Below are 27,182 nucleotides of genomic sequence, written 5' to 3' on the forward strand. Positions count from 1 at the left end.
GGGGAGTTGTGGGGAGGCCAGTGGTAGCAGAGTGGCAGGAGACACCGCCTCCCCAGGAGGAAGGGGAGTGGTGCCTGCTTGGTTTCTGGTGGAGGATAGCGGGAGCAGCTGAACGGAGTGCTGAGGTGCACTCTTTTCCCTTCCCTTCCCTTCCCGCCTCTCCCCATTGCTGGTGCTATCTGAGACCCCTTTGCTTGGTGCCATCTACTATTAATAACCATGGGATGCCTGCGTGAGCAGCCTCCAGGAGTCAAATTCACAGCACTCTGCATCAGCACTTTGTGTTGGGCAGGTCCTGGCTGAGAGCGGGTGCCCTGGATCAGCAGGGACTGAGAGCAGAGGAGGGACACACAGAGGAAGCAGCCCACCACCATCTCGCTGCTGTGGGGCCGGGGCAGAAGGGTGTGCATGTTTACCTGAGCCTGGACCAGTGAGCCGAGGTGAGTCCCCCTTACTGCCATTGGGACCCAGAGGAGGGACAGTGCTTGCAATGGCCTAGAGATTAGGGACCAGCCTCAAACTGCAGTGAGAACCAGAACATTAACTGAAAAGTTTGCCGAAGCCTGGCAGGAAGGAACTGTGCTGAAAGCAGACCAGTCCTGAGGGTAATATCCTCTTGTGGCCTTGGTCCCATGCCTGAGATGGCTGGGGAAGAGGAACCAAACTCTGCCAGCCTTCCTCTTTGTCTGGGGTCACTGAATGCTGCTTGGTCTTGGTGTAGCCCTGGGATCGCTGAACACTGCAGGATCCCTGTCCTGCCTGGAACCTCCCCAGAATGCTGCAGGTTCCCCTGCCTGGGATCAATGAAGGATTATAGAACAGTGCAGGCTTTCCCCTTCCCCTCCCTGGGATCAGTGCGTCATAGGGCACAGCCCCCTGGGGACACCTCCCCACGTGCCGCAGGGAATTCACAATTCAGGCAGGCAGGCATTTTCCCTCCATTTTTTCCACACTTCTGACCTATCAATTGTGCCCCCTTGAGAATCCCAGCCCCCACCATGTGTCCTGGCAGCATTACCCCTTCCTGTCAAGCAGAACTATCCCTCTTGTATATAGCCAAACAGATGGCCAGCTGCTCAGAGGAGAAGGCATGCAGCATGCTTTATTGGTGCACCTGCTGACACTTGATTTGGGGATATACCACGTCTGGCACTTTTATGATGTGAACTTCATAGAGATCATACCAAGCCCAACAGAAAATAAACTGTGGAAATCAAGAAGAAACTGGCCCAGCAGGATGCCTGCTGAACTGATTGGACCTGATCTGGTCTGGCTGGAATAAAAGTAAAGAAATACCGAACAATATCTGGAGGACAAAATGTCTTGCTGGCAACTGAGACCTGGCATAGAATATAGAGCCATTATTTTTAACTCAGCTCCATTTACTGCCTGCAGTTCTGTACCCATAACTAATTAAAGATGCAAAGTGCTAGGGCCCAATGACAGGATTTAGAAGTCTAGCTAGCTAAATGCTCCTGAAATTTGAAGTTTAAGTCAATGGTGCTAGTCCAGTTTACACTAGTTGAAGATTTGACCCCTAAATGTTGTTTGCACAACTCTGGGGGCCAAAGGGAAGGCTGGACTGTGCCCAGTTAAAACCATCCTCCTTAATCTTGATGCTCGATTGTGAGAGGATTTGCAGAACTCTGTTGCTTCCTCTCTCAGTCTTGCAAAGCAGATCTCTCAACCCACCCAGCCACAAAGGTGAGAGACAAGTTGTGGAATTAAATTGCCCAACCAAAGGGATGCATGAAAAGCTGAATACATAGGACACAAATGCACTTGACTTCAAAGGATTTGGAGGTTTTCCTTTAATCTGATGGCTACTTGCTTCCTTTATAAGAATGGCCCAACTGAGTTGTGCCAATAATTGTCCATCTAACCAGTATCCCCATTCGCACAGTAGCCACTGCCAGATGGCTCTGGTAACTAAAGGTTCAGGGACACCTGGAGCATGGGCTACATCTCTGACAATCTTGGCTAACAACCATTGATGGAACTATCAGTCAGCCCTTCAGGAGTAAATCATCTACTGTTTCAAGGGCCTTTTTGAAGGGCTTGCTCTCTGCTCACCTTTTGAGGGGCAGATCATCCCATGTCACACAAGTTTGTAGGACATTCATGTCTCCCAAAGTAGCTCCTGGACAGACATTCTTACAGTCAGATGATGGTCTATCACAGTGTTTCTTAAACTTTTTAAGATGGAGGAACACCAAACAATATTTTTTTTTATGAGTAACACCAAGGATTTTTTGTTAAGAAAAAAAAAAAGAGGCTGGGGAAAAGTTATTGAGCAAAAAAAAATAGAGTCGAAAATAGGGTTGGGGGGGAAAGTTATTGAGGGGAAAAATTTTTTGCCTGCCCCTTTAAGGGTGGCCATTTTGAACTCTGCTGTTCTCTGCGGCACACCTCCGACTGCCTCACGGCACACCAGTGTGCCATGAAACACAGTTTAAGAAACATTGGTCTATCACAACCTAATGATGTTTGTGTAGTGGTGTTAAGTTGCGCTGAAGTGACCTCCCATCAGGATGTTTTGGCACAGACTCACGACAGAATCAGAGCGTTGCAGCTTGTTGTCCAATAGTGCTGTGAAACTGTTGCACGATGGTGGTGCAGTGTAGGAATATTATGTTATAAGATGGTGATGCCATCCTGGTGAGGTATTGGCATGTTGTGTCATGACATTAAGCCACCACAAAGCAGGTATCAGCACTTTGTGATGAGAGAACCTGGCCCTGGAGGATGGTTTGCTGCCACCTGTCTGGATTTTACCCAGACAGTCCAATTTTTGGCTTCCATGTCCAGTTTTCTGCTGGAAAGTCCAGTTCAAAAAGGGACCTGGTAACCCTAAATGGACCCCGAACCAACCATCCAGTCACTGCAGGGCAGGGGCAGGTGACAGGTCATTGACCCACAACAGACCCTGCTTAGCCTGGGCCATCTCCTACCTGCAAGCAGGTCTCTTGAAACAATCCAGTTAGCGATGTGGAGAGAGAGGGAAGAGGAGAAAGCGAGGGGGGCAGGGCCTTGGGGGGGATTAGAGGCAGAGGAAGCACTGGGACCCGGGAGAAAAGGCAGGGCAGAGCTTTGAGGGATGAGGTGGAGCAGGGTGAGGACTTGGGAGGAAATGGTGCAGCAGGGTGGGATCTTGGGGATAGGGATGAAGAAGGCACAGGGCCTTGGGGAAAGAGGTGAGGCAGTGGGTGGGCCCATAGGAGTCTGGTTACCAGCAGTTAGAAAAGTGGCAAGTTGGCAACCCTAAGAGAGGGGGAATGCAGGTAAGAAAGGAAAGAGAGGCAAGAGAGTAGTTTCCATTCTGTCACTACAGTTTTCCAGTGTTTCACTCTCCCATCTCATTGTCTCTCTAAGTTGAAGCAGAGAACCCTTTGTGGTAATGCCCCTTGCAGGAACTCCGGCTCCTATCAAGACGAAAAAGTCCACTAAACTCATTGGGAAACTAACTCGTGAAGGTAAGATGTATGCACACAAGCGCCAGAAATCCCGAGTGGTATGTGGCTCAGTCCATCTCACACAGCTCTACAGAACAGTAGATGTGGGTGGAGCTGGGTGAAACATTTGACTGAAACTTTGTGTCAATGTCACCAAATTGTAGATTTTAAAAGAAAATCAAGACACTTCCTTCCAACATTTTTTAAAATAAATGTTTTGATTAAAAATAGCTTTTTGTTTAGAAATTTCATTCAATTTTTAAAAATGTAAAATATTTTTAAAAGCTTGACATCAAAAAGAAATGTTTCAGTTTGGGTTGAACACTGTTTTGTTCAACCCAAAGTAATTTTTTTCATTTGACAAGAATTTGGAAAAATTTCAGTTTTGTGTTGATCCAAAATTTGATGTTTTTGAACTTGCCAGAGAACCAGACAATTAGTTATTCACACAGATTAGTATGGGAGCCCCTAAACAAGACACAAAGGTGCGTGAATGTGCTGGGTTCTTACACTTGGTGGCAGATGAAGTCAGCCTCCTCAGTGATTATCAATTCTAAACTTTTCACATTGTTTGTTATGTCCCATGGTTTCCAATGCACTTACTGGTAGTTTCTGTCAGTTGCTGTGCAAGTCTGAATTACTTTTGTGGAGAAGGAACCAGGTTGTCAGGCAATGAGAAGGGAAAGGTCCTGGAAGCAATAAATATGTTCAGAGAAATCAGGAGGAGAGTCAAGCAGTGGTCACCAACCAGTTGATCGGGATCTACCGGTAGATCTTGGAGCCTCTGACAGGTGATCCTGACTGGTTTGGCCAGGGCGCTATCAAGCACTGGCACTTCAGTTGCCCCTCCACCCACTGTCATGCTGCTCCTGCCCTCTGCCTTGGAGCTGCCTCCTGCTTGCTGTGCAGAGTGTGGGAGGAAGAAGGAGGGCCCCTGATGTCAGGGTGTCCCTCCTCCCCCCACTTCTGCACCCTGTCTCCACACAGAGAAGGGGATGGAGGGAGCTCTGCAAATCTCTGTCCCTCACACATTGTGTGTGTCTGTCATTCTCAAACACACACGCTGTCCTTCACTCTCATCTCCAGACCCAACACATACATGGGGAGTGGTTGTCACTTCCATTACTGCCTGCAAAGTGTGGTATCTTTGGGTTTTGACTGGTCTGTGCATTTCATCATTTTCATTTCTTTCTTACGCTTAAATTTAATTCTTTGAGTAGTGAGTTCTAAATTGCCTAACCTGTTGTGGCTGGAGTCATCCCTGTGGTAATTGCTGCTGCTGGACGTGGCTGGCATGTCCCTGCAGCCCTTGTGGAAGGCAGAGCAGAGGGTCCCCGCATGCTGTCATTGCCTGCAGACACCACTTCTGCAGCACCCATTGATCAATAAAGGGGAACCGTGGCCAGTAGAAGCTGTGAGCTCAGTGCCTGTGGATGAGGGGCACCATGTGGTGCCATGGCTGTACATGCCAGCTGCTTTCAGGAGTGGTACAGGGCCAGGGCAGGAGCAAGCCTGCCTTAACCCCACTGCTCCACCACCCGTAAGCCATCTCAGTTAAACAGTGCCCAGCCAGAGGCCTGCTTCCTGAACCCCTGTCCCAGCCCTGAACCTCCTTCTCCACCCCCCCCCCCCCGCACCAAAACTCCTTCCCAGAGCTTGCACCCTGAAACCCCTCCTGGATCCCAATCTCCCTACCAGGGCTAAGCCCAGAGCCCCTCCCACACTCCCAACTTCTTGGACCAAGACCAGAGCCTGCACCCCAACCCTCTACCCCAGCCTGATGAAAGTGAGAGAGGATGGGAGAGGAAGGGGGATGGAGTGAGCAGGGTGAGGTCTTGGAGAAGGGGAAGAGCAGGGGCAGGAAGGGAGTGGGGCAAAGGTATTTGGGTTTGAGGTAGATTTTACATTGCACTTCAATTGAAAAAGTGATCCTGTGCTTGAGAATGTTGGAACCAGTGGTATATAGTGTATTTAAGCATTCTCTGATGGTAACATCTGGATACAAGGTGCAGTACACATGTTGCCAGTCGGCAAGGACTTTCAGATAGCCTCGCACACCCGCCTATGTGGTTGGCTAGTGTTCCCTCACAGGGATTTAGTTTGCTAACCTTCCCCACACAGGAGCGGTATAAACAAAGAGGGCCAAACTTAAATCCATGTTTACAAAGGGGTTACTCCAGATTTACACTGGAATAACTGAGAGCAGAATTTAGTTCTGACTATATGTGTCAGTGCCCCAATGCCTTTAATTAGCTGTGCACCAGCATGGATCTGTCTATCATTACCTCCACCCTTAATTTATTTTCCTTCTGCAATAGCAACCTCTTGATCGTCACTCACTGGTCAGTAGGCCATGTTCTCTCAATGGGGTTGCAAATAACAGGAGAATGCAGTCCTAGGGAGTGCTAGGAACACCTTACCTTGAGCAATATTGGAGGGGGTGATTTGTACACGGCTATCATGCGCCTTTTCTTCTCACTTTAAGTGGAGGGACGAGGAGATTTCCAGAGGTGCTGCAAAGTAGTAAAAAGCTAAAGGTTATTCCCTTCCCAAATTGCCAAGAGGGGCCTCAGGAATCCGCTCTGCTCAGGAGAGTTGGAAGAAGGACACCTTGATATAGGTTTTTAAGTTTGCTCCCAGGCCAACAGAAAACCCTGTGTTCACCACAACAGGCAAATATAATAACTCCAATATCTACAGAAAGTCTCTTCCCACTGGGAATGGTGGAGTGTGGAACTGGCTTGCTGCAGAGGGAGTTCCTCCAGGGATTTTGCCAGGTCACTGCCTGGGCTGGGGAAAGGAGGGGAACAGTCTCTATCAATCAGAAGAGCTGTTGTTTCAAACAGGTCAGTGCTCACTACAGAATTTTTAGTGCATGGGAACAGGGTCCACAAGCCACTTAGTGCATGGCAGGTGAGACAGCTGTAGACTTACACACCACCTTCCTCTGCATCTCCCTATTGATGAGCCCTAAAACTGCTCAGGGCCATCATGACACAAATTCTTCCCATCATCCACATTTTGTCCAAAGGATGCTTGGTTCAAGGTGCCAGCCCATCAGTCTTAGTGGGGAGAAAAACAGTTCCATGTCCTAAAGCCTAGGTCGTTGATTCACCATGCTGTTACTCCAGTTTTGTGACACTGTATTGCCATTGAAATGAATGGCTGGTTGTACACCTGTGTAGGGATGGAGAATCAAGCCCTCATTTTGTGCTTATGACCAAGTCATAACTACCTCTAAGTTAAAGGTGACCAGCAACTGAAAAAGGTAGATGTGTGCTTTCTCTTGCGCTGGATGGATAAAAAAGGCCCTTTTTAAACCCCCTCCCCCAACATTACTTCTGCACATGTATTATACTGTATATATCCAGCCATTTGAATTCCCTGTTTTTGCTGGAACACTCTTTGGAGCGCATAGGTGTTTATGATATCATAAGAGACTGGGAGTAAAGAGAGGGGGAGGGGTTTGTAATCAGAGAGGCAGAGCCTCGTTTCCAGCTGAGTTGTATGTAGCGTACAATCTAGGATGAAAAGACCTGCCACCCACTCACCATATTCTAGAGGTTGTTTTTGGCAGACATGTATTTAACTCAAAACTCTAACACACAGGCGAGAGAAAAGCTATCCTTGTGAAAAGTTTGGGATCTATGCTGTTTCAACCAAACACTGAGAAAGTCCCCTCTCTCCTGCACTCTGGTCCTCTCAGGAATCCTCTAGCAAAAGTGGGGGAGAGGTGGAAAATCTTAGTCTCTTACTGGTGTTGTTTCTAGGGTAAAATGGAAGCAGCAACAACAAGATCATACAGAAGCAGAAAAGGCACAAACATTTCCCTGACCTCCCATTTTATAGATTCCCTTTCAGATTCCACCACAGACTTTCAGAGAATGGAAGGAAATATTTCTTCAGTAGCTTTGATGAGGTTTCTGATGGCCTCACTAAATGTGTGGCCTGAGGGCCGATCAGTCAGGATGATTAGAATCCCTTGACCAACAGCTAAATAGGGCCGAGAGTCACTGCATTACAATGATTTTCTATAATTAACTTCAGGGGGTGTTTTCCATGCACACAGTCAAATTAGACCTCTGTCATTTGCATGGCTGTCTGGTGGGGTTTTGTCCAGTGATCTCAGATGTCCTTGCTTGTTTCTTGCCAGTGATTTCCAGCTGGGCTGGCCCTAAGCTAGGGGTGGGCAATAGTTTTAGATGGGGGGGGGGGTCATGCAAGAATTTGATAAATGGTCAAGGGCTGCACTCTTCCATGGTATTAATGGAGGAGGTGCAGGGTGTGAGATGGAGGTAGGATGCAGAAGGGAGCTTGGGGTAGGGGAATGGGATGTAGTTGTGACCCAGGAGATTGGGGTGAGGTGTCTGGGAGAGGGTATGGATGCAGAAGCAGAGGTAAAGGGGGTTAGGGTTGTGACCTGGGGCAGGAGTGTAGGAGGGGAGCACAGAATTGGGGAGGGAGGGACTGGGGTTCCAGAGGCAGGCTCTAGCCAGGAGGTTCTTACCTAGGTGGCTCCCAGCCAGCAGCCCAGCAGGTCCCTCAGACATCCCATCACACCATTCAGAGTGGCTGGCCATAGGGGCAATGTGTTCCTCTGAGCACTGTGAGCCCAGGGGGAGGTCTACTTTGTGAGCTTCCTGGACTGCAAACATGGCCCAGGCAGAACTACAAGATTGTGCTGTGGGTGGGAGCAGCATGTAAAGCCTTCCCCTTCCTCCCCCCAGCTTGCAGTGCTTAGAGAAGCACATGGTTGCCACAGCCGGCTGCTTTGAGCAGTGAACAGGGACCAGGCAGACAGGGAGCCTGCCTGAGGCTTCCACTGGGCCACGGGTGGGATCTAGGCCATGGGCCATATATTGTCCACCACTGCCCTAAGCTCGGAGTATAGAAGGGTGACCAGACAGGTCACTGAGGCAGAGTGGGACGGCAGAGGGAGGACAGCTTGCACTGATTCATGTACCTCAGAAGTGAGGTGTGTCAATGCTAACACTGCCCTGATGTAACTCCCATGCACGCAGACACACTTTGGATGGGAAGCAGGGTAAATTCATCTCAGAGGACTACCAGTGGGAGAAATGGTGTGTGTAGAAAGAGAATGTCTAATGTAGACACGGACTTGCTGGTGTTTGGGAACACGGTGGAGATAGCCTGGAAGAGAGAGCTTTCTAAGGTGCATCTTCTGGTATCTTTTCCAGTCATGCCACAAGAAGGGTCCAAGCTGAACTTGGGGAAGAAGATCAGCATCCCCAGGGATGTGATGCTAGAAGAGCTCTCACTCCTCACTAATAAAGGATCCAAGATGTTCAAACTACGCCAGCTGAGGGTGGAGAAATTCATTTATGAGAATCACCCTGATGTCTTCACTGACAGTTCCGTGGTAGGTCACAGAAATGCAACCACAAGCCAGTTCCTACCCACTTGGGAATGTGAGGGAAGGTTGCATGGCTTCACTCTCACCACAGGCTAGGGGATATTCCTTGGGTGGCAGAGGGGCCCAAGATTGTGAATGAATATGCAGACTGAACTTCCTTTCCACACCAGCACTGAGCTCCTTCTGGGCACTTTTGGGATCCATTGATGGCTCAATCCCAGGAAAGCTGAACACTAGGAGAACACTGAGGCTCATGTGTAGTGCTGGTGTACAGAGCTAGAAAAGTGCATGGCTATGTACCAGTTATTATAACAACATTTCCCTTCTCACACTGGTGGCAAATGATGCATTCTGACCTAAGGTTAGCTCATCTGGACTCTCTTCCATTTTCTGGGGTATTTTCTCTTCTTGGTGTAGACCTCAGCTCAGTTTTGAGAGAAGATCCATGAAATAAAATTGAGACAGAGGCCTCCAGCAGCTGATACTGCACTTACTTTGGTTTGTTTGCTGGGAAATTAATAGAACAGTAAAGGAAAGAATGTTTAGCTTTTACTAGTATCTTGTACTGGCCCTTGTAGTGCATAAAGTCAGGTTTATGCATTTCTTCCTCCCTTTCCCACCTCTGAAAAATTCATTCTGCTGATTATTTAACCTTAGAATTGGAGCTGATCTTCTCTGTTTTTGCTGAAAAACCAATTGGAAGATTGGCACAAAAGGTTTCTCAGCCTTCATGTAAAGTAACATGGATATCAAACTTCTCACAGAAAGAGCTTTTCTCCCAGGCAGTGGCCAACAGTTTGAGTTAAACAAACAGAAGAGATCTCATAATTTCAGCAGCTCATCTCCTCTTCTGTCTGCTGTTTAAGCTTCCATCTCTTGGCATGTCATCATCCCATTTATCTTCCCGACCAGGGGCATTCAAGATTTCCTATTTCTAATAAAAGTATCAAGCTGAAAAATTGTTCTAGAAAATAAAAACTTTGAGGCTTTCCTCATGATTAAAGCAGCAAATCAGGAATTCCATCTGTACTTTTAACAAGTACAATCTAGGAAGCCAAGTGTGGAGAAGCCATAAGAAAGGCTGGTTGGAGGAGGAGGAGGAAAATGCCATCAGAATAAGAAGGGGCAGTACCAAGTGGCGGTCTCAGTGAGAGTCCAGGGCTGATATTCAGGATACATAGGTTGTATCCTGTGTCCCCGTGGCAAGTCTCCAACTCTCTGATTGTTCATTTGTACAGTTATCTTATGCTGCTACCCTCACGTCCTCCTCAGAGCACTGTGCCATTTTTGTCAGTGCTTTGAAGTTTGTGGATGAAAGATGCTAGAGAAGTTGGCAGCATTGTTATAAATAGTCAACAGCCAATGAAAGTTTTTGAGGAACATGGTAAAAAAGACACATTTAAACCGATAGCCTTACACAGGTTACTACTGCATCCAAACCCCTCCTCCACCTGGGGAGCTGATGCATCTACAGCTCACATAAGGTTGCAGCACAGATTGCAGACCTAGGAAAAGCTCAGCGAGCCCCCAAATACCTGAGGCCCAAATTCACATGTCAGCCTCTGAGGCTATAGTGAGGTTCACAGAAATGACATTTTATGTGAGGTTAGAAGGTTTATGATGGGTGTACAGAAGATGAGGGCATGACCAGCTTGTCAAAAGTTGGGGTGTCCAAATTGAGAAATGCAAAGTGAACAAACTGTCCCACTTCAGGCATTTCAAATTGGGCACCAAGAAACCGAGGCACCAAAGAGTGGAAGATATTTTTGGAAATGTGGGCGTCTGAGCTTGGGATTGCCAAAGACTGGGGAATTATTCTATCTATCGTAATTTACTGGCTACTGGCTACTGGATGAGCTATGAGAAATGGGGACCTTGCCTTGATTATTCTATCCCAGAATACTAAGCTTCATTCCACAGTGCTTTGGTAAAGGATCCCAGCTTCTTTCTGGATAGACACCCCTGTTGCATTGTGGCAAGGAAGGACTCCGGCCAGTGGACTCATTCACTACTATCCAGAGACTTCCTCAAGAGGGAGAGATCTTTCAAAGTGACATTGGAAGATGCTCTGTCTTGAGGAAAGGCATTTGGGGTTTTAAAAAGTTCTTAGCAAGCCTGGACTTGCCTGCATGGCCTAGCTGGAGTGGAACTATGAGGGTATCAGGTTGATGAAGGGTCTCCAAACAGGCATGGTAGTTTCCTATTTTAAAGTCCTATGTGGCTCCTTTTCAGATCTGACTTTTTCAAACCAGACACAAATCACAGCTGCCCATTGCCTTTGGTCTGCAGGGTTCAGTCTGCCCTCCTGGCTCCCCTCAGGATTAGATGGACAGGATCTGGGACATAATTTACTGGCTACTGGCTACTGGATGAGCTATGAGAAATGGGGACCTTGCCTTGATTATTATGTATTTATTGCATTGTGGTAACATCTAGGAGCCACCATCTTAGACTAGAACCCCACCATGCCAGGTGCTGTACAGATCCAGGCGACAAAGATGATCCCTGCTCCAAGGAGTTTACAATCTAAGGGTATGTCTACATTACAGAGTTTTCTTGGAAAAACCTGAGTTACATCCACACTGCAATTGTGTTCTTCCCAAAGTAAATTGAAATAACAGAGGGGTTTTTCCAGAGCTGGTAATCCTCTTTCGACAAGGAAGAAGCCTTTTTCAGAAAAAAACTCTTTCGGAAAAAGGAGTGTGTAGACGGGAAAAAGGGAGTTCTTTCGAAAGAAGAGGAAAAAGGAAAAAGCACAGGTGCCCTGGTGGCCATTCCATCCATAGTAATCACAGCTTAAATGCAAGAGAGTGCCCATTCAGTGTGAACGCTATCTTTCAAAAAAGCAGATCGCTTTTTTGATGCGCTTTTGTGTGTGGACGCTCTCTTTCGGAAGAAGTTTTTTTGGAATATCTCTTCCGAAAAAGGGTTCTTCCACAAGAAGCCTGCATCTCAACATAGCATAAGTATAAGACAGAGTGGAAGCACATAGAAACAATGAGACAGTATTGGCCAGAAAGATCAGGCAGTGGTCTCAGCACATCAGCACTCTAACCCTGGCAGAGAGAATCTGGAGCAGGGATTTGGAGGAGGACAAAGAGGTAGATTTGCAGATGTTTATAGGGAACACCTCTTAAGCGTGTGGGGCAGAGAGGAGAAAGCATGCAGGTATTTGAAACTCTGGCAAGTGGGCAATAGAGATTGGCATCATGGACGAATCAGAAGTGAGCATCAAGAGCTCTATGGCGAATGAGAGATTTGCCAGGAAGGGCTTAGAAATTGCTTTTCTTCACTTTTCCTATTTGCTGCCATGGAACAGAGGAGATAGCAGAAGGGTGCAAGGAGAGGGTTGATATGGTCAGTGACAGGCTAGGGAAGTGACCTTAGCAGCGGTGCCAGAATGTGCTTGTCAGAGACAGAGAAGAGGATGGTGCTATAGCAGAGATAAGATAATGAGATGTGGGATAAGAGTTTCAGCTGTGTGGATGGATAGGAAAGGTCAACTCTCAGATGTCACACAGAGAGAACTGGCACGTTGTACAGCCAGCTTGGAGGGGAGGACCTAGAGAGGGGGCCCAGGTTATAGATCTGAGTGTCTGGCAGGATGGGGGTGTTCTCTCCAGTGCTGGAGAAAGGAAGTTATGGGGTAAAAGGATGGGGAGAGCAGGAGCTCTGTTTTAGCCAAGTAGAGCCTGAACAATCATTAGCCAGGAGCCCTCACGGAGACAGGTTGAAATTTCAGCTTGAGAAGAAGACAAGTTGGGAGTAAATGTGGTCATCCCAAACACTATCCCCACCGCTGGCCCTAATCAGCAGCCTGAGCAAAGAGACTGGAGGCCGACTGGACTACAGAGACTGAACTATCTTCCTGCCAGAGCAGGTTTCTCTGGAGCAAGGGGCAGCTGCTAGTGCTGTCTCTGTGCGGTGGTCTGATTCTTATCCCCTGGGCTGTCAATACAGTACCTGCCACTTGCACCAAATTAAAAAACGTTTTCTGACGCTCAGATTCCCTCTTCTCTGCCACTCCTTCCTTCCTTCCTCTCCATTGAATGGAAAGACATGGAAAGAGAAACTCTAGCGAGAGGTGGAAATAAGGGAGAGAGGTTGGCTTCTGTTTAACAGAGGAACAAAGCATTCCTCCTGCTACTTTATACAGGTCTCCTATCAGGATTCATGTTAGTGCCCCTAGATGCTAGAATAAAACAATGATAGAAGTAGAGAAGCCCAAAGCTGAGTAGATGGTTGTATGTAGCAGTGAATACAATGAGTTTAGTAAGCTCTCAGTCAAGCCAGAAAGGTAGAGCTAATGCAGCTTCCTGTGTCTGGCAGCGTTTATTTCAAAGAGGTCCTTAGGACTTAGATCTCTGAGGGCCCAGCTGTGAAGGGAGGAGAAGGGAGGAGGAACTGAAGCACTGAATCATCAGTCTGATTTCTGTTGTTCCTCCAGAAGAGAACAAAGAGCAGCCAGTGGCAGGAAGGGAAATGCTACCACCCCCAAACTATACTTAGTGCTGCACAGAAGGCAGAGGAAGGCCTGGCCCCACTGAGCTAACTATGGAAACTGCCAGGTATGACGTGAGGGAGGAGTGGCAGAAGGAGGGGATGAGATGAGGATTCCAGCAATACAATCAAAGACACAACTCTCTTGGTCTGTCAGTCTATCCAAAGGAAGGAGGATGGAGATAAATAGAGATAAGGATACACATTAAACATCAGCAATATCTTCATATTTGAAGGCCTGCTCTGCACTGAGCATCAAAGCTTTCAAACAGAGGCTGTGGAATGACCAGCAGTGGAGAAATTAAAATCTGAGACTTGAGACCCATCTATTAGAAATGCTTACCTCAGTACAGTACATCTTCCCCTGACCCCCCAATGAGTCTCTGAATGGCTGTGAAGACTGTTAACCTCTTGCTCCAGGACAGGTGACATGAGGGGTGGGGAAGAAACCAGAGTCTCCCCAGAGCCGCTCTGGGAACTGCCACAGGGCAGCTCTTGAAATGAAGTGTGTCTAGACAAGCACAGGTACAATCCAGGATGAGCTGCTTAAGAGACCAGGGCAGCGTCTGGGACTACTAAATGAGAGGCAGAGAGCTGAGAGAATGGAGGAGTCCTCTGGGGAAAAGGCAGGAGCACAGTGGAGGGGAGCTGGAGACTGAAAAGGGCTGAGGCCGGGGTTGTAGCTATACTGGAGTTATTTCCAGTTCAAGGAGCTCCGATCAAGCCAGTGCACTAAAAATAGCATGTAGCCATGGTGTCAGAAGCGGAGGGAAGAACTTCCCACGATCCCACCTGAGTACCTGCCTATCCCGACAGGGGCATGCTTGTCATGCGTGCCCCTCACAGTTGGGGCTATGCTCTAGTCATGCATTCACTCATGATAGCTCTCAGGGCATGTCTCTGGGCACTAAAACTACAGCCCCAGATCCAAGTGTAGTTAGACTCCTGGCTGCGTCTAGACTGGCAGGATTTTCCACAAATGCTTTTAAAGGATACGTTTTCTGTTAAAAGCATTTGCGGAAAAGAGCGTCTAGATTGGCACGGACGCTTTTCCGCAAAAGCACTTTTTGCAGAAAAGCATCTGTGCCAATCTCAACGCAGTTTTGCGCAAGAAAGCCCCAATCACCATTTTCACCATCGGGGCTTTTTTGCGCCAAACAATACCGCGTTGTCTACACTGGCCCTCTTGCGCAAAAGCATTTGGGCAAAAGGGCTTTTGCCCAAACGGGAGCAGCATAGCATTTCCGCGAGAAGCACTGATTTCAGACAGTAGGAAGTCAGTGTTCTTGCGGAAATTCAAGTGGCCAGTGTAGACGCAGCCCTGGAGTCTTGCGCCCTAGCCACAGGACCATGCTACCTCCCAAAGGAGGGTGCAGTTATTTTAATAAATTAGCATGAGATACCTGACAATCTGGGACTCTCACCCCCACACTCTCTTTATACAAGCGCATGGAAAAACTTAGCCTTGCATTAAGGGGTTCAGCTCCAATGGAGGATTTGCAGACATCTCCCTGTTCTCTCTCTCTCTCAGGAAAGCATGTGTGCTGCTCACTTACTCCCTCTTGGTGTTCCACGTCTGTTCATTTGAACTTTAAATCGCCATGGCCCAGAATAAAGGAGCATGTAACTGGCTGCTTCAGTAACTTCAGAAGCGTTATTAACAACACAGACACCAAGCATTTGGGAAGCTCTTCATCAGAGAGGTGGAAATAGAAACACATTTGGTGGCCTCAATCATTCCTTCTAGGGCACAGCAAGGAGCCATCACGGAGCTCACAGTGTCCTTTCTCAGGCACGCCCTCTGACAGCAAGGCCTTGAGATGCTCAGATGGATGGATCATTTTTCAGCACCCATTTCTCCTGAGGCACATATGGCCATGCTGGAGGATTAGCAATGGCTCCCGTGCAGGTGCTCTGCAGCTTGCAGAATTAGAGTCTTGGCTGGGAAAAAGGTTTCAAAGGCAAACACATTCCTGTTTGTTTACAACTCCTGAGACCTGTGCCTCTCTAGGGTCCAAACACAATCTGCAGTTGCTCTCTCATTAGAATATTTTGTAATGAATTTAGCACGTCTGGATGAAAAGCCCTTAGGACTGAAGGCTCTATTCCGTAGTACAGCGCAAACAGGCAGACACACAGCAAATTTCCCTGCATCTCCAAGGGCAAGAGAAGAAATCAGCCTGCTCGACCCATTCACTCCATTGCCTCTTTTCCATAACTGCCAACAAGGGGGACAATTAATACTGAGTTTCACGATGCTTTTTGTAAGGTGGTCATTAACTGAGATTACTAAACATGATGCTGATGTCCAAGCAGAAGTACCCTGTAGCCTCCCCGCCCAGGCAGACAGACACATGCTAGCTCCATGTGAGTAGCAGTGCAGACAATGTAGCATGGGCCAGCAGACCCAGGGGACCGAGATGGCTTGGAGTCAGGCAGCTGGCCAATACCACAACGTCCACATGGCTATGTCATTACCCTTGCTCCAGCAGAGCTAGCCCTGCATGCTCCCAGCTGCAGTGTAGATGCTTCCCAAACGGCTTGCAGGCAATAGCAGCCTGATGGTGAGCTGCAGGTGAAATGTTAGCCACACAGCCACTGAGATAGCCTGCTGCTACCACATTTCCCAGTAAACACCTTTACTTCCGGCATCATCGGCATGTAACAAGCAGCTTCCCTGTCCCATCTTTGGCCAGGGACAGTCTCCTTGGGACTCTCCTTCAAAGGTCTGCTGTCTGTTATAGGAAAGCTTCAGGCTGCAGCTAGCTTTCTTCACTTCTCACACAAGGAGGGATGAATGACACAAGACCTACCAGGACTCCAGGTCAACTCTGGAAATGGGTGACAGGGGAGGAATCACTTGATGATTTCCAGTTTTATTCATCCCCTCTGGGAAACCTGGCATTGGCCACTGTCAGAAAACAGAATACTGGGCTAGATGGACTTTTGGTCTGACCCCGCCTGGCCATTCTTACGTTCTGGATACAGGAAATAGGAAGGTTCTGCAAGAACAATTTTATTTTCTATATGACCTTTCCCATGAGCAGGTCTCCCTTTGGAGTGTCTGGATCACCAGCAGTTTTGGTGGAAAGGAGAGGAGTTTTTTAGTGACAGCTGCAATGCTATGTATTAGCACTTTGAGACAACCTCCCTTCCGCCACTCAAAACACTCCTTTATTTCAGTCTGCCTTTATTCAGCTAGGCAGTTCCCCACGTTTAACCAGACAGACACCTCTCCAGCCTTTGTATAGAGAAGAGAGCTGAAACCTCCATGATCAGTTGTCTCTATCCTCAGTGTTTTCTGACATTCGGGGAACCTAATCCTCCCTGCTCCTAAAATAGGAAGCCCATTCAGGCAGTGGCAGGAGAGATGTTCCCAAAGGCTGCCAGCAGCACCAGCTCCATTTGTTTAGCTTGCTGATGGCTGGATGCCTGGCCTGTAGCTTGGATGACCTGCTGTAAAGCTCTGTATGCTGTCATGGAGGCGTGGAGTGGAAGGTTGATAATGCCACACTGAGCCTTGTGGGGTTTTCACTTCTCAGCTATTTTTAGCTGAACAAACAGCTGGCCTTGGAAAGCCTGTTACAGTCTGAAAAGCTTCTCTTTGCTGAACTACATTAGGTACAAGAAACATGAAGAATCTTTAACCCTTTAACGAGTCATGGGATTCACATTGCCAATTGGCCACACATGGGGAATTTATGCAGGCAGTATCATAGTACATGAATGCATCTTTGGTTCATCTTCATTTGGCTATCTTCATTATTCCCCAAGTACCTATAACTTAGCACCAAATCCAAGTGCAAAGAACATGTGATACACGTAGATGGATAGTATCATGTTTTATTTGTGATACCTGTGTCTGTGTGCAAACTCTAATATCCCAAAGGATCCACTATCTTTTACGTTCAATATGTAAAATATGTCATGTACTGTACATGGCATTGCCACAGAGGTCCCTTCAGTTTCTGTACCACATAGGTATTTGCTGAAATCACTGCCATATCTGGCACCAAGCCCTTCCCCTACTTGGGGTCCCATCCCACAATAGGGTATGTGCCGTCTTCTCCAAAAGAAATCAATGGCCATTAAATGTGCTTAGTGCTTTGCAGAGTCAAGCCAATATTAGATGGAACAGAGTCTGTTTTTAGGTGACATGAGACTGTGTTTGTTAGCCCTTCTTAGGGCAGCAATGCCAGCTTTGTCGTTTAGACTAATGCAGGTTTCTTCCTTATCAGGCAGGCTGGCTAGAACTGGTTTGCTAATATCCACTTTCATTCATTGGTGTGATCTCTAGATTTGAGGATGATCTTTATCACGGATTTGCATATGGGTCCTGAGATGACTCAGCAATCCAATCCTGGAACCTCAAATCTGCCAGCAGACATTTCGTAGCAGGCCATCTGCCCATTGGGAGAAAGTACTTTCTTTAATATCTACTAAGCCTATAATAAAAGCTTTTTCATTCTCTTCCATGAGACTCAGTGCATGTGCAAGAGGAATGTAAGCCTTGGGTGTTCTCACAAGCTGCCATACCTCCATGTTTTCACAGTCTTCATAAAATCAAGTAAGTATAGGACTTGAAGGGGACCTGGTACATCCTTGTGGCTCATCTGGGGAATTAGCTGCACTACCTGGTCAGATGCCCCTTCCTGTGGTTTCTCCTCCATCCATCATTCCACTCACTCCAGGGCCTCCTATGTGCCAGGATTTAGCACTTTCCTCTTCAGAACTCAGCCCCTCCTCACCTGAATGACTGTAAAGTTCTCCCTCTTCTGGGGTATCATGAGTCCTTTGAGGCAAACTGTCCCCCGCAGTCCACTCCCCATGATCTGGTCTGTGCCATTCCCAGAATTCTTTATACTAGGTTCCAGTCCAGACACCTTCAGCCCAGCAACTTGAGGCTTTTACTCTCCCAGCCCTGACTGTTCCTCTCTGGACTGCGTCCTGCTTCTCTCTTTGCACCTTCCTGCTTTCCCGCCTTGTATCAGGGAATGCCTCTGCAGATCTCCTTCCCAGGCCTCCAACTGTCTCTCTTTGTAGAGCCTACCCAGCTCTTTGCCTCTGCTGGACTTCAGCAGCAGCTAGACCCTGGCACTTCCTGTTTCCTGCAGATGTAGCCTGAGGTTAATTGGCCTCATTTACCCTTTTCAGGGTTGGAGGGGAGGACACCACATCACAGACCTTGAGAATTCATCAAATCCAGCCCCCGGTACTGAGGCAGGGCCAAGTAGGCCTAACCCTGGCAGATGTCTGTCCAACCTCATCTTAACCTCCAGTGATGGAGATTACACAACCTCCCTTGGAAGCTTATTCTGGTATTTAACTATCCTGATTGTAAAAAAGCTTTTCCCTCCCTCACTTGCTGCAGACTCAGACCATTGCTTCTTGTCCTACATTGAGCACATGGTGAGTAATTGGATCACTGTCCCCTTTAGAACAGCCCTTAGCATATTTGAAGGCCGTTATCAGTTCCCCTTCAGTCTTTTCTCAAGACTGAACATGACCAGTTTTTAAGCCTTTTCTCAGATGCCAAGTTTCCTAACTGTAGTGAGCACTATTTGAATCATGAGAGGTGAGCGGGTGTTACTGACCCAAAGGGGGAAGAACCCCTCTCCAAGCCCAGTCCTGTCCCTTTAACTCCCTGGAAGCTAAGGGGCGGGGGAAGTGGTATAAAATCCCAGCCCAGGAGCTGAGTAGGGTCCCACCCATCGAAGAGGTAGCGGCCTGCCCTAAGCTCCTGAGCAGGGATGTCACTGAAGACCTTGCTGAGGCTGAGGACTGGCCCGGATTGCTGGGCCCTCACACCAAGGAGGAGACCATTTTAACCCTGCTGGAGGGTACAGACTCTGATGACCCCGAGAACCGGCAGCAACCGTGGAGCAGGTAGACACTGAGGGGGAGTTAGGATGTGGCCCTGGGGGAAGCCGATGACAGTCAGGGTTACCTCATTGTATTTTAGAGTATCAGAGTGTGGTGGACTGGATCCCTGCTGAACCCAGTGGCAGCCCTGGCTGCCACTGCTAGGGCCCTGGGCCGGGATGTGGTGGAGTAGGGAGGGCCCATGTCTGGGAGGCAGTCTCTCCCTCTCTTGCCAGTGAGCTACTATTTGATTGTCTGCCCTGCCCTGCACCAGGGCCTGGGCCTACTGAAACTGTGAACTGCTATTTATCTGCCCCATCCTGCACCAACACCTGGGCCTACTTAAAACTGTGAACCTTGTTTTGTTTGACTGCCCTGCCCTGTACTCAGGGCCTAGGCTTAAAGGGGACCACTGGACATTGATTTATGGGCCTAAGCACTGGACTGGGGCCCAGGACTGAGCCAAGCGGCTTACACTAGCCCTATGATCATGTTTGTTGCTGTCCTGTGGACTCTCCAATTTGTCCACATCTTTCCTAAAGTGGCACACCCAGAATTGGACAGAGTGTTCTGGCTGAGGTCTCCCCAGTACTAAGAAGAGCGGAACAATTCCCTCCCATGTCTTATATACGGTCAGGGAATTGCGGGGCGTGGGGCAACACCCTCTCCTGCTGCATGCCCCATGTCCACCCTACCTCCACTCCGTCCCAACTCCATTCCTTCCCCCAAGCCACACCCATGCTCTGCCCATTTGCCCGAAACCCTCTCCCCCGAGCAGCATGGAACATCAGCAAGGGTTGCTCCCCTCTCTCCTGGAGTGACCTGGCAGCCTGCTCCACTTTGCCCTGCTTCTCCATGGAGTGCAGCGGGCTGGGAAAGGGCGGCAAGCTAAGCTGAGAAGGCTGCCAGATTGTGCCTTCTCTCACTGCGGCAGTACGGGGTGGAAAAGGAGGGAGATCCTTGCTGCTGCCCTGTGCCAATCCCCCCCCCCCCCGTAATCCTTTGGGCTGCCCTGAGACCCATCCATGAGACAGCTGAGGTAGTCACCGTGTGGCCCCCAAAGTGTGGGGTCTGGGTCGGCCCCCTGAACCATCCTATGGACCGAATGACTCTGCATACAACACTCCTGTTCGTTTGCCCCAGAATAAGATTAGCTTTTTGAAACTGCTTCAAATTATTGACTTGTATTCAGTATAATCCAAAAATCCTTTTCAGCAGCATGACCATCTAGCCAGTTGTTTCCCTTCCTGTTATTCCAGTCCTGCCTCCATCCCAGCTCTACTGGGGCTCCTCACTCCTGACTCTGCTGCTCTAGTTCAGAGTACCTGCCCAGATCTGCTAATGTGCTTCCTCTCTTCCCGCCAGCATCCCCTGCTCTTCCACACCCTGGTCTCTGATGTAGCCCTGCCAGTGCACCTAAAAAAATGACCGATAGCACCCTGCTATTCCATGGCTGCTCCTATACCAGATACAGGAGTGGCTCCATGCTACATATTGCAAATGTTTTGGTAATTTAGACAGATGCCCAGTAGGAACTTGGAGACCCATCAAGCTGACTTTGAGCTCCGTGCTAGGGAAACATGATTGGAATATGTCCAGTAAGAATAACTTCTACCCTTTGTTTTCCCACTCCAGGATCACTTTCAGAAGTTTATCCCAGTTGGAGGACATTACGGAGGAGAAGCTCATGGTTACTTGCACAGTGGTGGGCGGATGGTGGGTGGAGTAACCGCAGGGCAGTATGGATCTAGTAAGCTGCACTACCCTCCTGCCCCTCCTCCTAAGCCTGGGAGCAAAGGCGGTGCTGGGGGCACTGAAGCTGATCATGTCGGGGGCTCAGCTGGAAGTGGGGGAGGAGTGGATGGTGGAGGAAGTAACGATGCTGGAAAAGGCAAGTATCTCTCTACACAGTAAGAGTGAGGATGGGGTAAGGATGTCAGAATTTGGCCCATTATCAGTTAGGGATGGGAGTGGCTAAAAGAAAAGATGTGGCGAACCTTTCAAACCCAATTCTTTCTCAAAGTTTGGAAAAGTTGGGTTTAGCTTTGTCTCACAGTTTTGCTTACTTCTGCCTGGTATTAGAAGACGTAAATATCAAACTTGTATCAGAATGTATCTGTCCTAGCTAAACCAAAAAAGTTGTGAAAAACCTAATAAGAAACCTTGATCGCCTCAGGCTGGTAAAGTATGTGCTAATATCCCATATTGTCCATATGGGGCTTTGCACCTTCTTCAGAAATATCCATCATTGGCCAAAGTTAGAGTTAAGTGATTTTGTTGGATCACTGGTCAGATCTGGTACATTGTTTTCTATGTGCCTATATGTTTGTTTTGTTTTTGGATGAAAGAAGTTTAGCTAAATGCAGAGAAGTTTCAGATGAGTATCAGAACTGAACTACCAAATCATCTGAAGGTCACTTATTGCTATTCCGCTGAGGTGATAAAAATCCATTCAATATTTGTATTGACTCTTAATGATGTGTATATACCTGCCATTTAGAGCAGTGTGTGGATACAAAATTTGCATCTGCACCTGCATTTGTAAAAATGAGCCATGGATGCAAAGCAGATATCTGCGGAATCGCAGGCCTTGACTTCCACTTACTTCAGTCTTTGGTTTATTTGATCCTCCATTTACTTTGGCCAGAAACCTCTGGAAGCAAATCCCTGTATTAAATCAACTCAGCATCTTTCCTTCGTTGTGATGACTTTACACAGGTGATACTGGATAATAATTCAGTCTCTGGCTATAGAATATTGCCATTTAGACTGGTCTTAAGGGATATGGATGACAGCTCTGCCCAATTCCCATTAATCTCTTAGATGGCTTTGAAAACGTCAGCCTTAATTAATGAGGAAGCCGCCACATTTGGAACCAAGGTGGGCCTGTGAAAACAAAGTGTGCACCCTTTTGTAGACGCAAATGTATGATTCCTGTTTGTCATTGTCGTATTACTGGTCTGAGGGGCGAGATAGGCCAACCTTTTGGCTCCTGCTGCAGAAGTGGAGCCCCATTATTTCTTTCATCCTTACTGTTCTGTTGCCTTCTAAAATACCTTACTATTCCCAGGTTCTTCCCAAGGAAAATCTTGCTTATGGGCACAGGTAGGAGGGGTATTAAATGAAAGCTGAGATTCCTCTTTATAATTGCCCCAAAGCAAGGCAGGACCACAAAGAGGGATTTTGTGGCCTGAGGCAATATCCATAATGTAAGCCCCCATCCTTTCAAAAACTACCACTATAGAGAAGCTCTGGAGCAGAGACTGGGAGGGGGATTGGAGAATGAGTCTGCGCCACACCGGCCCTGTAGCAGTGACTCCTTTGCCCAGCTTCCTGCTTCAGATATTGTGACTTGGCATATGGGATCCCAGTGTCATTCACTGAAATTGGGCCTGGCCACCCCAGAGTCATGACAGAAGAGAAGGCAGGCCACACCTGAGTGGTGCTGTAACCTTGTTCACTGGGTTGTAGGACCACTTGGATTGGGAGCCCTATAAAATAGGTGGCCCAGGGTAAACTGCCCCCCTCCTTCCCCTGAAGCAGAGAGGCTTGGGGCTATAGGTTTGGCAAGGCCTAAAGGCTGGCTGTGAATGAGACAGAAAATAAATGAGCCCAAAGAAGATGGATGTGATGGGGGGGGGGGGGGGGGAGAAGAATACAAAAGCTATGCTATTCAGACTGCTGTTGACATCATAAGCACTGTTTTCAGTGCAAGCTGCAGTAGACACCCTGATGGTGGGAAGAATAACACAATGCACTTCAGCCTGATGTGATCCAAATTAAAGGAAGTCACTGTTATAAAAATAGGTGCCTGGTGTCTAAGTCTTAAAGCAATCTATAAAGCACTGCTGAATTATCACCACTGGTAGCTAGATATCCTTGTGCTCAGCACAGAGTCAATGTAATTTACCTCGCTCATAGAACTGGAAGGAACCTTGAGAAGTCATTGAATCCAGTCCCCTGCCCTCACAGCAGGACCAAGTACCATCCCTGACAGATTTGCCCCAGATACCTAAATGGCCCCCTCAAGGACTGCACTCACAACCCTGGGTTTAGCAGGCCAATGCACAAACCACTGAGGTTGGACACTAGGAAAAACTTCCTGTCAGGACGTCTATCAGGGATGGTCTAGACCAGACCTATTCAACACACAGCCCGCAGGCCACATGCGGTCCACAGTCTCTTTTTTTGCGGCCCATAGTGCAGTTTAAGTTTTCATGGGGCTCAACATGTGGCTCATGGGTGGGATCCTTTGAACATGGCCTCCACTGGGAATACGCTCCACAACGGAGAGGCGTCTCCCAGTCAGGGTGAGGATTGAAAGATGCAAGCGGATGGGCTGGCTGGAACAGACGGGTACAGGGTGCTGGCATTTCTAGCTCCCCAGGGAAGAGGTGCCGGGAGCATTGGGGCATTGTGGGAAGTGCTGGCTGCTTAACCCTGTGGGCAGAGCCTGAGAAGTGCCGACTGGCTCACACTGGCCACTTTGAGTCCAGCGCCGCAGCTTAAGGCTTCTTCTTTGTATTAATGCCCATCAGCGTGAAAGAAGCTATTTGCATATATATTTGCATGTCTATGCAACCACACTTAAGTTGCAGCCCTTGGCATGTGCTGTGAGTATCACTGTAGCCCCCAGGGTTTCCACAGTTGAGTAGCCCTGGTCTAGATGGTGCTTGGTCCTGTCGTGAGGGCAAGGGACTGGACCCAGTGACCTCTCGCAGACCCTTGCAGTTCTAGTGTTCTATGATTCAAGGGCATTATAGGGTCTGGGATTTGGTTTTGGCTCGTTATAGAGAGGAACTAGATGTGAAGTTTGGCTCTAGGACCAAACTCCCTCATACATTGGTGGTGTTCAAATGTAGTGTTTGTTTGGGCCCATGTAATGCAGATGGATTTTACACATCCATGCCCCCCAAATAAGAGAGGAAGAGGTTAATTTAGGCAGCAGGTAGCATTTCAGCTTTAATAAAGGCATCCCGAGACAGGAAAGTGATGGCTGATGAACAGATAGACCTTCCTAGGAAAAGAGCCTGGACAGACAGCTGGGACTTTGGGGAATGTAGCACAAAGAGGAGTTTGCCAGGACCTGGGGTGGGTTGAAGCAAGCCAGCTCTGTGATCTTACTGGGGTTTATGTTTGGATTGTATTAGGCTGTTTATTATAAATGTCTCTTTCCCTAAATTATTCCAACTGGGAGGAGGGGCTGACATAGCTTCTTAAAGGTGTGGTTCTGGCTGGGACTGCCACAGGCTGGATGAAATCCTGGCCTTATCCAATCCATGGCAAAAATCCTATTGATTTAAGTGGGCCAGGAATTCACACTCCATTTCTAGTCATCAGTTGGAATGGCATAGGAGAATGTCTTGCAAAACGCAAGGGGCCAGAGTAGAAACCCTTAGCCACCCTTTTCTGGCCTTGCTGTCCAAGATCATGTGTGTCTTCCGCTATAGAAGACACAAACTATTGTTCATAGTGCTGCATAGTGAACAACCCTTTTGTAAACCAACAGCTTGCACAAGCTACCCAGCCTCCTCTCCAGCCCTGAGGTAGTACATTTCTGTGCATAATCCATGCCACATGAAGAGCTCTATAACAAAACTAGGGGGAAAAAAAATCCAGTGATATTCAGTGGAGTGCTTGGCTGATTGTGTCTCCTGTGGCCAGCTATGATTTTGTTGCTCTTCTGCAGGGCTCAGGAAAAGGCCGGAGTCCATCTTCCATGTCATGTTTTCTGCAGGGGAGCAGCCCACAACTGTGGCTGATGCAAGGTCATGTCATGTTACTGACTGTTGTAAAAAAGTTAACTTTTTTACAGCATGTGTTCTGATGAAGCCCCAACAAACAGTGGCTCTCAAACTGGGGTCCCCAAAAGATCATTGTAATGGGAAAGGAAGGGGTCCATGAGATAATCTGTCAAGATGTGGTCCATCCTATTAAAAAAGTTGATCCTAGGTTTTGATTTGTGATTGGCTGGGTCAGCTGACAAAGTTCACTGGCTTTGAAGTTCAATGCTTAGGACATGAAAAATGCATTTGTTCTGCAGAAATCTCACTTGATCAAAATGCTCTTCTCTTCTCTGTGTCCAGGTGACCAGGCAGGTGAAAAGTCAGGAGGTGGAAAAAAAGTGTCTATCTTTAAGACCTATATCTCTCCATGGGAGCGAGCCCTGGGCATTAGCCCTCAGGAGAAAAGTCAGTTCACCATTGACTTGTTGTCATGTGGTTCCAAATCTGATCTCCCACATTACAAGTCTTTTAACAGGTGAGGCCACTTTGGAGGTATAATGCAGGGTGCATGAGCTGTAGGACAATTCTGGATGTGGCCACTGTGGCTTTAACTGTGTTAATAGGATTTTTACACATGCCAGGTTGCAACCTCTTATGGGGCTAATTGCTGAAGGCTTTCAAAGGGAACAGGGGTTTTAGTACTAGAGACAACAAATGAGGATTCTTCTCTAGAAGCCTCTGTTCTTGGAGCAAAGGTCCTTATTTCTATTCACCTTCTCCAGAGTACATTGTACATGATTTGACATCAATTGCAAGTGACTCTAGTTGAGTCTGCATCCATGGATTTATTACCATAGCCACCTGCAGAGCTTTGCAAAAATGTCTCTTTAAGACTTAGGGGTCAAGTATTCACAGTGCTGCAGTTGAGAATCAGGCCCTTGTTGCTCATCCTTTATGTGCAATAAACAAACTATAGACATTTCTAGTACCACAGCAGCTCTGCAATGCACTTCTAGATTTTAATCAGCCCATTCCCTATCCATATTGCTGAATGAAGCAGTAAGTGTTGACTAACATATTCTATCACAAGATGAAACAGAGGCTCAAGGAGGATGAAAGGCCAGAGCTTTCCTGACTCCACATCTTTACTAGTGCCTCCGTACTACACAACCTCCTTATGGAGCCACTAGCAAGCACCCTTTTTTATACTGAAGGCACTGGAGAGGTTTATCTGTACAGTAGAATTAGTTTGTGATGTTTGATAGATTTTGTTGGAGAGTGCCTCCTGCAGCTGGTGACACTTCTCTACTTGCCCCTCCAGCTCTTCACTGAAACATTAGAAATGACAATAACTTTATTTTCTAAACTGCATTGTTTAGAAATGCACTGTTTGCTGACTCCATTTGTCACCCTGACCCAGGAGTGCAATGCCTTATGGTGGGTACGAGAAGGCACGCAAGTTGATGACCTTTCAAATGCCTGAGTTTGATGTTGGCCCTTTAGTGCCAGAACCCATCATTGTCTACAATCAAGATATCAACACTAGACCCTCCTTCAACAGGACCCCAATTCCCTGGCAGGGGTCAGGAGAACCCACAGAGTACAACATTGAGATCAAAGTGCCAATGGACGGAGAAACAGAAGAGCTATAAATTCTGCTCTCTTCTTTCAACCTTTCACATTAGCAAGTCTTTTGTGGGGAGCTGAGAAATGCACCTCCAGTCCCAGGGATCCTTCCTCTTCTTTGTCCTTAGGGCAGACAAGTTCCCAGTAGGTTCTAAGCTGATCTTTGCTGTGGTGTTCATCCATATCAGAAGCAGACACAGGGAAAGCACTGAAAACGAGCAAGAGTGAGTGAGCAAGAGAGATGGCTTATCTTTGTACCCACCAAGGCAAGACAAGACAAAATTATGGCCTATGTTTAATGACACTGCATGTTGCCTGGCTGCTCCATATTGAACCTGTCCTGTCACTTGTTAACAATCAATAAAGCACCGAAAGGAAATAAAACAGTCCGTTTTTGTGTCAGGTCTGAAAAAAAATGGCTGCTCAGGCTGTACTGGAAACCGTCAAACCAAAATTAGAATGGAGCAGGAGGGCACATGGATGCCCACTGCACCAGCTACCGACACTCACTGGGGTAGCCATGGAGACTACACAAAATCTGCATCTAGAGCAAAATGTGACTGCCCACCAGCTTAGCAGCTTTAGCTTCAAAGAACATGTTATACTTATTCTGGGGACTTCCATAGTTCTCGTCACAATGCA

General features: G+C 47.7%; 2 protein-coding genes across 2 annotated transcripts in view; one reads left to right on the plus strand and one right to left on the minus strand.

Moving 5' to 3' along the window:
* SEC24C (SEC24 homolog C, COPII component) overlaps positions 1-5,929 on the minus strand; it is a 106,273-nt gene extending 100,344 nt beyond the window's left edge. The window contains exon 1 of the mRNA XM_075935700.1: positions 5,873-5,929. Coding sequence (XP_075791815.1) covers positions 5,873-5,914 — 42 coding nt within the window. The 5' untranslated portion in view covers positions 5,915-5,929. The remainder of the gene's footprint in view (positions 1-5,872) is intronic.
* Positions 256-26,781, plus strand: MYOZ1 (myozenin 1). The gene is made up of 6 exons (XM_006135912.4): positions 256-440; positions 3,373-3,473; positions 8,651-8,832; positions 20,824-21,079; positions 25,275-25,449; positions 26,335-26,781. The coding sequence occupies exons 2-6, from the start codon at positions 3,398-3,400 to the stop codon at positions 26,564-26,566; spliced, it is 921 nt and encodes a 306-aa protein (XP_006135974.1). The 5' UTR covers positions 256-440; positions 3,373-3,397; the 3' UTR covers positions 26,567-26,781.
* Positions 26,782-27,182: the final 401 nt, after the last annotated feature.

This window comes from Pelodiscus sinensis, chromosome 8, assembly GCF_049634645.1.
Source record: "Pelodiscus sinensis isolate JC-2024 chromosome 8, ASM4963464v1, whole genome shotgun sequence".
Taxonomy (NCBI): Eukaryota; Metazoa; Chordata; order Testudines; family Trionychidae; genus Pelodiscus; species Pelodiscus sinensis.

Bases quoted from the DNA above. Each gene is read 5' to 3' on its own strand.
- MYOZ1 (XM_006135912.4), top strand. From the start codon at position 3,398: ATGCCCCTTGCAGGAACTCCGGCTCCTATCAAGACGAAAAAGTCCACT. The intron at 3,474-8,650 runs GTAAGATGTATG...TATCTTTTCCAG, and splicing joins TGGGAAACTAACTCGTGAAG to TCATGCCACAAGAAGGGTCC. The intron at 8,833-20,823 runs GTAGGTCACAGA...TTCCCACTCCAG, and splicing joins TCTTCACTGACAGTTCCGTG to GATCACTTTCAGAAGTTTAT.